Consider the following 13,589-nt stretch of genomic DNA (forward strand, 5'->3'; position numbering starts at 1 on the left):
CAGAAGGCAGACTAGGTCGGATTAGGAAGGCGCCAAAACCGTGCGGAATACGGCTGCGCGGGATCGCATCGTGGAAGAAGAAACGCGATCATCTGGATTATTTTGGCGGAAATCGGATCGGTAATCAGGTAAAATACCATTATTAATCATCGGATTGGTTAGCGCGTAAAAAGCGCAATTCTCATTGGTCCTGACTGAGCTGAGACAGACGTAGGCAGAACTTTTGCACTCGGCGCGCAAGTCTGGCCGTCGATCTGTGACGTCACGTAGGTCAGAAAACTTAGTGGGTTCACGTGATTGGTCAATTATATGAGCTGTGATTGGTCGAAATTTTTACCGGTAAAACTGAGCTAAATGATCTCGTAATGAGCTAATAAGCATCATAATTGATCTTTTCTCAGCATAATTGATCTGATATGAGCTAGTAGGAGCTGTTTTTGACAAAAATAAGTTGAGGAAAAGTTGACCAACCGAACCTGAGATCGATCTTCGACCTTGAGCTGAGCTGGTAACGACCTCTACAGATGAGCTGAGATGATCTAATCTGATCTTTCATATGATCTTTTTCATCGAAAACGAGCTAATCTCAGTTAAATCGAGCTGATTTTAATCGAAAAGAGCTGAGTAAAAGGTGATCTGAGCTGAGCTGAAATCGATCAGCTGACCTGAGAACGATCTCGAAACAAACTTTTAGCAGCTCAGTTGATACCCGTAGCTGATTATAAGCATCTCCGAAGAGAGCTTATCGAACTTTTTATTGAAAAAGCGATCTCCTAAACCGAACTTGAGCTCATCTCCCGAGCTGAAAGGTGATCTATAATGATCATAACGATCATACTATAACGTGTGTCTGAGCAAAACTGACAGGTGCGTCCAGTTATCCGATCAACTATGGATAAAGACAACGTGGAACCGAAGTCTAACAGCAGTCAGGGAAGCCGAGGCTCCCGCGGATCACAGCAAGGCGCACCTGATCCGTATAAGAAGGATCTCAAACCTCTCACACGACCAGTTGAACATGAGCGGAATACACGGGCACCTAAAGCCTTCGTGAGGAAGGACTCACGAGGCTCTGATAGCACCTATCAGAAGGCACTCGAAGCAGTGTCAGCCCAAGAGAGCTCCAGTGATGAGCGGCAACGATCTCCCGCACCAGCGGCGGGAAGCAGCGAGGTGAACCAGCAGGTCACCAAAGAAGGAACGAGCTCACAACGAGCTAAGGAGATGGATGCAGCGGCACAGAAAGATGCCACAATCGAACCTGCCACATCGGAGCAGGACAAGGAAGTGAACCTGGTTAAACCGGACCTCATCGATCAATCAAAAGCCACTCACGCAGACCTCAACGAGATGAGATTAGATGATCTCTCGTTGCAGGATGAGATCACAGATGAGGATCCATTTGAAACCCCATTGCATCCGACGAGATGATTAGGACACAGAAGTCAAATCGCTTGAACGAATCATACTTCACAGATGATGAAGAGACATTAAACATGTCTTTCCAAACCGCAATGAAGGAAGCTGATCGAGCTGAAGGGATGACATTGTTCAGTGATATACCTGAACACCTCATCGAACGAAATTAGACAGGGAAGATCATCAATGTCCGATCTCCATCTCCAAACAGCCACACTTCAAACCTGAAAAAACAGATCAGACAACTGGAATCTTCCCTGGAAGACAAAGAATGCCAACTCCTACAGAAGAAGCAGGAATACCAGAAGAGGATAAGCTCACTCGAAACTCATGTATATGAGATGAAGCAACAGCAGGGCATTCTGGAAAATGCAGCGACCGAATGGAAAATCAGATATGAACGTCAAAAGGAGATCGCCGAAGAAGCTCAGAAGATCGCTGACGACAAAGAAGTCGAAAAGTTCATCGCGGTTGACGAGCTCAACGAGAGCATGTCAGAAGAATCGGCTGAAAGATCACGTCACTTAGCGGAATTAAAAGATCAGTGTGACGAGCTTCGCAAGAAGGCGAACGAAGCTGAACTGAAACGAAACGAATATGCATCCAAGCTCGCCGAAGCGACACAGAAGCTGGCCACAATGGCAACGGAGATGCTGAAGCTCAGGAATGATCTGAAGCTGAAGGAGGAGAATATCGGCATCCTCCAAAAGGAGTCCCAAGCTCATCAGAAACGAGCTGATGAAGCACTTCAAGTAGCGAAGGAGCTCACAGAGCTCGGTGCAACTGAAGGAGAACGACTTAAGAAAGGAATTAAAGAAGTCAATGAGGAGAACGAAAAGCTCACACAGGAGAGTCAAAAGTGGCAGGCTCAAGCATACCGGCTGGACACAATGGTCACAGCTCTCGAGATAGCTGACAAGAAAACCAACGAAAGGTTCATGAGCAGCTCGAGGAGAACATCAGGCTCAATACGGAGCTGACTGCGATGGCAACGACAGCAATGCTGAGAGAAGATGAAGCCATCGGCCTGAGAAACCAGCTGAGATCAGCAGCTGAGGAATATACTCGGATGGAAGGCGAGGTGACTCAGCTGGCCACAATGATTAAAAAGATGGAAAGTGATACTGAAAAGATCGTTCAGGAAAAGACATTCCAACTTCACCATCATATGATGAAAGTAAATCTGGAAAACTCAGACCTCAAAAGAGAAAAGGAGGAGTTCCAGTTGAGAATCAAACGACTCGAAGATGAAAATAAAGGTCTCCAAATGACGAATAAACATAAGGATGAACAGCTCCTACAGTTCGGTGTGAAGAAAACTACCGACGAATCTCCCCCGCCCAGTTATAACAAGGCACAGGAAAAAGGAACTGGCGGGAGCGCTCACTTCGAAATGCCGCTACGAACGGGTGGCGGCAGAGGCGATCCTAAAATCGAAAAAGATGATGAAGCCTCTGATAAACGGAACCCGTCGGGTAGTCACCAGCCATTTATGAGCTCCGGTGACCCATCGCAGTCCCAACAGCCAACCGAAACAGCAATTAAGGATGACGGAAATCGGGATCCACGTTCCCCCCGACATGAACATGATGGGAGATACTTCCGGGAATATCGCAACGAACGAAACGACAGAAATGAGCGAGACGAGAATCGTGCCCAAAGAGAGTTCAACCGCTCCATTAAAAACATGGGCCGAAAAACCGACCTCGCGACCTTCGACGGCAACCGCGATGCGGTGAACGGATGGATCCGGTTGGTAAAAGAAACCCAACGGACATATGAACTGACCGACGAACATATCTTAATCGACATGGCCAGCGCCGTCAGAGGACCAGCAAAGATCTGGTTTGATGGTGAACGGGACATCGAAGAAGCCGAAGAGGAGGTCTATACAGTCACCGAATGGCTTAACAAATTTAGAGATGAATACGGTGATCGGAATGAAGAAGTCCTCGGCCTACGCGAAGCCATGGCCAGGAAATTTAAACCTGGAAAAGAAACACTGGAACAATTTTATCAGGCGATCATGTAGTTCAAAGCGAAGGCCATTACCGAGCTACAGGCAGTTGCATTCTTGATCGATGGATGCAGAGTTGATAAGGACCTTTATCAGGCGCTGAAAACGAAGGGGTTCAAAACGCCAACGGAAATCATGGACTTCTTCAGATCATGGGCCGCTGGGGAAGACAAGTACAAGGTGACCGAAGGTCAGCGAAACCAACCGGATAGCGTCACTATCCGCTCGGGCCAAGTTGAGATGGCACCGAGACAATACGCAGCTGCACCAGCTCAACAGGCTGAATATCGGCCGAGGTCTCCAGCTCCGGTCCAGAACCAAGTGACTTTCATCGACAGCCAGACTGGACAACCGATCACGTATGTTATGGTCGCTGCGATACAAGCGCAGGCACAGGCCAGACCAGTGGCACCGGCTAATGTGATGCCGAACCCCCTGAACGTAGGGGTGCCACCTCAACAAGGAAGGCCCAACAATGGAAATCAATATGGAAACGGGAATAATAACTGGAACAACGGCCAAGGCAATGGAAATGCCAACTGGAACAATGGCCAGGGAAATGGCAACTTTAATCAAAATCGGAATCAAGGGAATTACCAGCAGAACCGTGGCAACTATCAGCCTCAGCAGGGTTCCCGAACTGAATGGAAATTCGGCCAAATCGACGGATGGGTTACCCAGGGCGTGCAGCTGTGCTAAAACTGTGGATTCGGCAACCACGACGCACAGAACTGCATGTTCGCCAACATGTCACCAAACCGAAACCCGAACCTGTTCGCCACCCAAGAGTGGGAACGACTCCGCACCCAAGGCGGCTGGCGACAGGCAGTAGCGAACGGCTACGACCTGGTTGCAGCTTGGCGCCAGTTCAAGCCGCAGAACGGCGGCAACCAAGGAGGTGGCCAGGGTGGCGGCTATAACGGCGGCGGTAGAGGAGGCTTCCGCGGGCGAGGTCGCGGCAACGGACGCGGCGGATACGGCAACCGAAACGGAGGTGGCTGGCGCGCCAACAATAACGGTGGCGGCGGCGCCCAAAACAACGGTGGGTGCGGCGCGAACGGCGCTGGCCAGGGGCAGCAAAACGAGCAAGCCCCGCAGCAGAACATGAACCAGGGAAACGGCCAAGATCAGTAGCCGCCGGTGAGCCTACTGATCCTCCCGAACCAAAACCACCGGATAAAGGAGGAACGCAGAATCGGACTGCGAAAGAGATGGCTCAAAAGATGCCATCACAAGTGGGCAAAGGACCACCACTGCAGAATCGGACTGCAGATGACACGGCTTATAAGATGCCATCACAAGTGGGCAAAGGACCACCACTGCAGAATCGGACTGCAGATGACATGGCTTATAAGATGCCATCACAAGTGGGCAAAGGACCACTGCCGCAGAATAGTACTGCGAAGTCACCGCAGAATCAGACTGCAGGTGAGATGGCTCAAAAGATGCCATCACAGGTGGGCAAAGGACCACTGCCGCAGAATAGTACTGCGAGCAACCAGGTGAACAATAAGGCGAGATCACCTTACTGCAGCGAAGAGAAGCTGAAAGAACGACGTGCTCAGCGTAACGAGATCATCCGAAAAGCGAATTTGAAAAAGAAAGCAGAGGAAGAGAAGGAGACGGACGATCAACACGCCAGGTTCCGAGAGTTCCTGCGTAGCCAAAAAAGGTACATCCCACCACCTCCCACACCAGTGCGAGATCATGGAGCAAGTGAAGCCGCTAAAAACAACGACAAAGAGGTCGTCTCAACCGGTCAGACAAAGGAGCTGACGTTGCGAAACGTGCAGCTTAACGAAAGCGAACAAGCACAACAGGTCTCCGATGACTCGCTGGATGATGCAAACGCATTGCAAGAAAAGCACATGTGGCAAAAGGTGGCATATCGACCCAACGGAAATCATGGGATGTGGATACCGGTTACGCCGAAAGCGAAACTGAAAGGACAAATGTCGCAAGAAGATTACTGGCACATCAAACAAATACAAACGGACGCTGCGAGGATACAACTCGAGGAGTTGGTTACCGGGAAACCAGCTCCAGGGTCAAAGAACCCAGTCCCAGTGTGTAAGAAGACACCTGCTGACTTATCCAAACCGACAAATGCCCCACCAGAAGGCAAACCGCTGAATTACGGAGAAAAAGTTCCGTTACAAAGGTTGCAAAACGGCGGATTTACCATAAAAAGGGTGGAAAAGTCACCTGATCTGTCACAAGCGCTGCAGAAAGATGCCAATGATAAATCACCAGCCAGAACAGATGGGATGTCCTCACAAATTGACCCAACTCGAACGAATAACGAGTGGGCAAAGAAGATAACCGACTGGATGAAGGACAACGAGCATAAGATGATCATCTATGAGAGATCACCAGAAGAACTGCGAGATAGCGAGGAAGATGAGCTGACACTGGCTGAGCAGATTACAATGGAGGTCATCGACAAGCTGCGTGATAAACCGAAAGATGACGTAAAAGGAACCAAGTTGTATCAGACCATCACTGAGGTAACAAAAAGGCACATAGAAGTTGCGAAGGGGCAACTAAACGAGGTCAAAGAGACCACCAGTGATGTAAAAACTGCATCGAAAAATGAATGTGAGGAGTTAAAAAGCTCAAAGGAGATGAAGAAAAGAGAATTCTACGATGTCCGAACTGAGGTGCCACATCGTATCGATCATCTGAGCTCGATACTAAAAAAGAAAAGCACTTATGCGAACGGGCAGGTGCTTTCTTCAACGGTCAATATGGATCCGAGACCAGTATCACTAATACCAGTCAAATGTACGGTCCGGAAGTTAAAAGTTCAGAACGGAAGCTTGCCGAAAAGGATCGAGGCCTACACACATGAGGTCAAAATCGGAGACAAAAAGGTCATAGCGATGCTGGATACTGGAGCTGAGACATCGCTGATCAGTAAACCGTTCTGTGAGAAAAATGGACTTCATATCCTACCGCTGCCACCAGATAGGTTGGTGAAGATAAATGGAATCAGCGGCACATCGGGATTTGTCGTCACACATTATTGCGTGGCACCTGTAACGTTGAGAAAACGAACTACGGAACACTCCTTCTACGTGCGGCCGAAGACGGACGACGTACAAGTCCTATTGGGACATGACTTCCTGGCGACAAAGTTCGTCCTGATCGATAATCATGGAGAGGAGGAAGTCGAGGATGACCCGAAGTCAAGTGCCAAAGTTCAAGCCGGAAAAGTTGCTGAACTTGTAATGGAAGCTGCGAAAGCTAAATCGGAGCAAAGGGCTATCCCAGTACCAGAGGCACTGGGATCAAAAGAGATGAACATAAAAAGGGGAGGTTCATCCGCCCAGCTGTCGATAATCGAACGGATGACAGCTGTCCAACAGGAGATCACCACCAAGTTGGGGAGATCATCAGCTAAACCGATAAACCGGGCAAACGTCGTTATCCCAGTACCAGAGGCACGGGAAACGACGACAGATGATCAAAAAGGAGCTGGTCAAGGAGCTATCCCAGTACCAGAGGCACTGGGAACACAAGATGAAACTCCTTTGACGCTGGAGCAAATCGCAGCTACACAAAAGGAAGCAGCAATTGGAGCAAAACGAGCTCTCGTACCCGGCATGGAATGGACGAAGTTATCCCAGTACCAGAGGCACTGGGAATAAAAGCTGTCAAAGTTTGGAACGATAAGAAGTTCGAAAAAGTACGAGAAGTTCCGAAAAAGACGACGGAAGCTGAACAGATACTCACAAGTGAGATCCGAGATAAAGCGATCCAACAGCTGAAAAATCATTAGGACGAAAAGGAACTGGAGATCATCGAAATCTCACCTGACGAGCTCAACGTGAAACCGAGATATGGTGGCTGGCTAAACGCAGATAACGACAGCACCAACCCGTTTGCTTGCCTCAACTACATGACACTGGAAGAACGTATTAGCAGTTGTCATCACGGGTACAATGAGGATCCGTGCAGAGTGCAACCTCAACAGGAATGTAAAGAATGCTCACTAGAAGCTCATCAAGATGATCTCTCTGAATGGCCAAAGTGCAACGCGGCAATCGAAGACATGAAAGGGCATGTCCAAAAGGAAGTGAAAAGTATAAGTCGGACAAATCCGATGTGGAATCAGCACATTGAGCGATACCATTGGCAACGATACAAAGAATGGCTATCATGCGTCCGAAACTTCATCGAAACAAGAGGGAAATGGATACGTCACTGGGAAGATTGTTCCGACCAGCAGCAGCTGGACTCCCCAGAGACTAAACGATATCAAGCAAAGTTTTACAGAGAGATTCATGAGATATTTGATGAAGGAAAAATGTGGGAGGACGTGAGATGTGAGCTGTTCTGGGACTTCCGCACCAACCGCTTGTACAAGGATAAAGGAAAAACGATTATATTCCCCACCGGACTTGGCGAACCGGTGTATGAGCTATTTGAAAAGTTTCATAATGCACTGGTGAAGAGAGATGAGGGATCCTTCGACAAATACTGGAAAAAGTTGGAAGCAGAGTTCCCACCCCCACCAGATAACGACATACTCGAGCTCAAAGTATACAGGAAACGAAGAGAAATCGGAGCAACTGGTCTTCCACAGAAGAAGATCACATTTGCACCAGCTAAAGATGAAGCTGATTTCCCACAACGTGGACATGAAAAATGGTGCATCTACGAGATGACTCCGAATAACGAGCTGCTCACCGATGACTTGAAGGCGAACTGTGTCTTCATTGGGACTAGAGACCCATCGGATATGAGGAAACCGCCGACGCAGAGGCGGAGGTGATCGAAGTCGAGGAAGACAGATCGCAAACAGCATTTGAAATCGCACAAATGATAACGGAAAGAGGAAAGATGTGGGAAAAGTTCAACGAGGAGCTCCAAAAGATCTCTGAAGGACATCAAGACCCAGTAACAAAGGCAAAAGAGGACGAAAACGAACTCGATAACGGTGAGGAAGGTCCACCGATCGAGAAAAGTCGATTAATGAGCCTTGAGGAGATCGATGAGCTGGAAGGAGCAGCTCCGGACGATGAGAAGCCCACCTCAGATGATCGGAGATCATCAGTGAAAATACGTGTAACGCGCAGTCATCCGAGAATCGCAGCTAAATATGGAAGAAAAACGAAGGAAACGGGCAAACCTCTGCCCAAAAATGTGACAATGAAAAAAACTTAGCGATTTACGAGGCGACGAAGACGAAGTCTCATCTGGAAAAGGAGCTGATGAGCGACCACTTGAACATAGAGCTGCAAAAGATGATGAGAGCAGCAACTCAGATTCAGATTGGACGAGTTCAAGTGACAATTCAACGACTTCAGAAGATTCGGAAGTAAACGATCTCTCAGACCAGGAGGACCTGCTCGATCTCGATGAAGATGACGAGGTCGATGAAGGAAAGGAGCAGGAGATCAAAGTGCGAAGAACGAAGGTTCAACGGATGAGATTAAACCGAGAGACCATCAGAGTCTACAGTGATCAACGGATCTTCCTGAAACCATCTGTCTGCACACGTGTCAAGGTTAAGATGGCACGATTCGTACCTGCTAACGAAAAGCTGATGTTCACACCTGTCTTCCAAGTGGAAACCGATGTTCAACCGTTAGCCGGAGTAACAGATCATAAAGGAAAGCACTTTGATCTGGTCATCGCCAACCACAGTATTAAGCGGCAAGTGGTGAAAAAGGGGCAGTTCCTTGGATATGTGGAGCCATACGATCACATGGAGAACGTCCAGATCAATAGTGGCACAGTAAGGAACGTGCTCTCAGATCCAACAGTTGATGACGTAACGAAGGCTGAACTGACAAAGATCATTGGTATCTTAAAACTCGGACCGGACCTGACACAGGAACAGAAGAATGATGTGTATAACGCATTCTGGGAGTTCTGGAAGGTGCTTCCCACATCAAAGAAACCGTATGGAGATGTCAAAGGGATCACCCACGTGATTGATACGGGAGATGCGAAACCGGTAAAGTGCAATCTCGCCAGAACCAGCTGGACAGGTCGCGAGTTCATAACGAAACACATCGAAGAGATGCTTGCGCAGGACGTCATCGAGCCATCAGATGCCGACTGGAGTTTCCCGGTCGTGCTGGCAGCTAAAAAGAACGGTGACGGAACAATGGGAACCAGATTCTGCGTCAACTACATCATGTTGAATAAGCTAACGAAGAAGAATAATTATCCGTTACCAAACCCGGATGAGTTGCTAGATGCGTGCGCAGGCAACAAATACTATGGGAAAATGGACCTGCAAAGCGGATTCTGGCAGATCCCCATGGATCCGGAATCGATCAATAAAACGACGTTCGTGACTCAAGACGGCATGTATCGATTTAAAAGAATGCCGTTTGGAGTCTGCAATGGACCTGCAACGTTCCAACTCTGTATGGACAGAGTTCTGTCCAAAGCGAAGCGAAAGGGCTGCGTCTTCGGATACATCGATGATGTCATTTTTGTTGGAAAAACTTGGGAGATTTTCATTCAAAATATGAGGAACGTCCTTCAAAGTTTGGTCGAAGCAGGTTTCACCATTAAACCAACGAAATGTGAATTTGGAATGCGGGAGATAGGATTCCTGGGTCATATACTCAGTGAAAACGGAGTTCGGATGGATCCTGAAAAGATCACCGCAGTATCGGAGTTCAAACGACCTCAGACTGAACGACAGCTGAGATCATTCTTGGGACTGGCGAACTACTATCGGAAGTTCATAGCCGGCTACGCACAGCATACCTGTCATTTATATGAGCTGTTGCGCAATGACAAACACGTCAGAAAAGACTGGACAGAAGTTCACACGAAGGAGTTTGAGAACTTGAAAAAGTTGCTATGCGAAGGTCCAGTGCTGGCAAAGTTTGATCCAGCTAAACCGACAGTTATTGAATGCGACGCGAGCAAAGAAGGAATTGGAGCAGTCCTGTCACAAGAAGGTCATCCAATTGCCTGTGCGAGCCGCGTCCTACATGGAGCTGAAAGGAACTACGGTGTTACTGAATGGGAGTGTCTGGCGGTTGTATTTGCCGTCAGAAAGTTCAAACCGTACATCGATTACTCCGAGTTCACCGTACGAACTGATCATCAGGCACTGACGAACTTGCTGAGATCAGAAACGAACAAAGTCGGCATGAATCCGCGATTAACGAGATGGGCGATGGCACTACAAGGCCATCAGTTCAAGATCGAGTACAAACCGGGAAAGTACTGTGATAACGCGGATGCTTTATCGAGAGCACCTATCGAAGGTCCGTCATGCCACGACGAGGAGTTCGACGAAATTCCGAACTTCGAGGACATCAAAAAGGAGTACGACATAAAAGAACCAGCTATAGAAGCCTGGCAGCTATTCGTTCAGATGGCCGAAGAGAGAGAAAAGCGAATAAAAATCAACTCGGTTACGGTGAAAGAGTCGGCTGAGACATCGGTCAATGTCAACCGTCTTAAAAGCGGAGGTGGACTTGACTCGGCAGCTCAGAGAGCTGAGCCTAGCGAGCGAAGTAAAGATCGAGATGATCTCTGGGAACCAGATAAAGTTGCGCAGGCATTAAACGAGTGCCCAATAAAGCTGCTGAAGTTCCATAAAAAGACGAATAATCGGCATAAACCGTTGCCAAGATGCAAAGTCATCTCCGACTGGAACGAGCTCGGTACAGCAACGGTGCGCATTGTCAATCTGCAAGGAGATGATGAGGAAGTAGATGATTCGAATCTACAACTGCGGAACAAGCAGCTAAAAGATCCTCACCTTGCGATGATTATCGATGAACTGGAGCACCTACCGGATGCTGAAACGAGATCAAAGTTTGAAGTTCATTATCAGCTGTGGAACGGAATCTTATATCGGATAAAAGATAGTAAAGGTAGATTAGCAAGGACATACGTCGTACCACTGTCAATGAGGAGAGCGATCATCCATGCGCTGCACGACGAGAAAGCGGCAGGTCATCTTGGATTCGAAAAGACGCTGGCAGCAATTAGACTGCGATATTATTGGGACAGAATGAGTACGGACGTGAAAAATTATATACTCGCATGTCAAGGATGTCAGTTCCACAAAACACCAAGGAAGTGTCCACCCGGAAAGTTGCAAGAGATTAAAGTGGGACATCCTTTCTTCCGAGTATACGCTGACCTGAAAGGACCGTTATTACCGACAAAGAAGCGTGGATATAAATATATAGCGGTATTCATCGATCAGCTGGCGAAATATGTGATCGCGGTACCAATGAAAACGGCAACAGCGAAGGAGTTTGCCAAAGTCTTCGTAAAACACGTGATATTGGTACATGGAGCACCGCACATCTTGCATACAGATCGTGGAAGGCACTTCACAGCAGAAGTCTTATCGAAAGTCACCAACGTGTTTAAAATCAAACACACGTTCGGAACGGCGTATCACCCTGAAGGCCAGGGCCAAGTCGAACGGCAAATGCAGATCATCGGAGATGGCCTGGCACAGTACATGAAGGACCACCACAACAGGTTACATCGAATTTCCCTGTCGGGATGGCACCGGCACCCGTACGATTACCCGGATTTGGTGGGATACCGGTAGGACCTGGTGGACACGGAGGATTTAGCGGCATGTCCCCAGTCCGAACACCAGGTATCGGTGGAACCTCACCCAGATCCGTATACGGGGGATGTGGCGGAACGTCGCCTGCCCCATCCATGTCCCAAGGAAGTCTAAACTTACCGCCATTATTTCCGGACTGGACCGCAACGGCGCCAGGACCATTTGGCACACCTGTGCTACCACGTCCACATCGACGATTTGATCGAGGAGGCTTATCCCCACATAAACGAGGAGGGAGATCACAATATGGACGAGGAAACCGATTTGAATCACCTCGATTGAGAGGAGTGTTGCCTTCTTTGGGGCCACAATTAGAAGGATTACCGAAAACTCCCCCCAGGCGAACCTTCAGTGTCGGAATATTCTCCACGACTGACGGTTAGCATAAGAGAAGATGATAACCGCCTGAACGTGATCGTGGATGAACATGAGACGATCACGGAGGAACATAGGAGAGTCATACACGACTTCAATCGAATCTACCACGATTTTTATCGGATCCATGAACGCGTCGATGATGAACATGCGTTCTACGGCAAATTGATGTCAGTGGCAGGGATGTCATCACACACGAAGGTGAAAGAAGACAGCGGTTCTTATTCAGAAAAGAAAAGAAATCGGAATTCAGATAGTAACGATGAAAAGGTGTCATCCAGCCTTAGTACATCGAAATTGGCCGGATATGGTGGAAAAGATCCTCCGCTTCATTAGGAAATATCCAGAAGAAAGGTCCCGATCGGTAGATGTCGCACCGACTTCATCAAAGGAGAAAGCGGGGACATCACTGGCGAAAACTGTTGAAGAGATGACAGACGAAGAGATATTGGCGGAAAAGAAGAAGCTGGATGAAGCTTTGAAACAGCGCACGAGATCACGGACAAGCTCGACAGCAGAGTCTTCTAGCCATGGTACATCAAAACGTGCGAGATCGGTGACGAAAAGTCCGAAATCAGGAGATGCAACTGGTCAGAAGGCGAAGAAGCCTACGGTGAGTAAGGAACCACCGCAGGCACAGGAGATGCCCGTACCGGTTGTACCGGTGGCCAAGAAGGTTCATCAACCATCGGTACCAGCCCCTACTCAACCAATCCCCCCACTACCAGTGGCACCCAGCCAACCGACACCTGCAGCAGAGACCCCACCAGTCAAAGCTTATTGCATAAACTTCCCGGGAACAGATGGACAAGAGAAGAAGGTTTCCGCTCTACTAGTGGATAAAAATACGAACCAGGAGATCCCATCTTGCGCAGATAAGGGAAATAAAGAGTTGAAGAAAATGATCAATACGGCATCACGGGAACAGGCGGAAATGGCCTTAACAGCTATCCCGAATAAGGTGGATCGTAGAAATCCCCGAATTCTCATTCGAATGATGAAAGAGCTAATAGCGACGAAGGCGAAGGAAGAGGACGCCTGGATCCATATACGCGTGGGCACGAACGAAGACCACATGTTATATACGTACACAGCAGAAGGACAGATGCTGGCGGCTGAAAGAAAAACGTTAAAACCAGAAGAGGAAGATACAGGCGGGAAGAAGAAACGGAAACCCGATTATGATACAGTGTACCTGTATATTGA

The 13,589-nt window shown here is 48.3% G+C and overlaps 2 protein-coding genes across 2 annotated transcripts; both read left to right on the top strand.

Annotated features, from left to right (window-relative positions):
• Positions 1-1,760: 1,760 nt before the first annotated feature.
• On the top strand, positions 1,761-3,451 carry LOC129597407 (myosin heavy chain, cardiac muscle isoform-like). Its single transcript, XM_055494927.1, has 2 exons — positions 1,761-2,312; positions 2,366-3,451. The coding sequence occupies exons 1-2, from the start codon at positions 1,761-1,763 to the stop codon at positions 3,449-3,451; spliced, it is 1,638 nt and encodes a 545-aa protein (XP_055350902.1).
• A 732-nt stretch (positions 3,452-4,183) lies between these two features.
• Positions 4,184-4,570, top strand: LOC129597408 (RNA-binding protein cabeza-like). The gene has a single exon (XM_055494928.1). The coding sequence runs from the start codon at positions 4,184-4,186 to the stop codon at positions 4,568-4,570; it is 387 nt and encodes a 128-aa protein (XP_055350903.1).
• The last annotated feature ends 9,019 nt before the right edge of the window (positions 4,571-13,589 follow it).

Source organism: Paramacrobiotus metropolitanus, unplaced genomic scaffold (genome assembly GCF_019649055.1).
Source record: "Paramacrobiotus metropolitanus isolate TYO unplaced genomic scaffold, Prichtersi_v1.0 Parri_scaffold0000104, whole genome shotgun sequence".
Taxonomy (NCBI): Eukaryota; Metazoa; Tardigrada; class Eutardigrada; order Parachela; family Macrobiotidae; genus Paramacrobiotus; species Paramacrobiotus metropolitanus.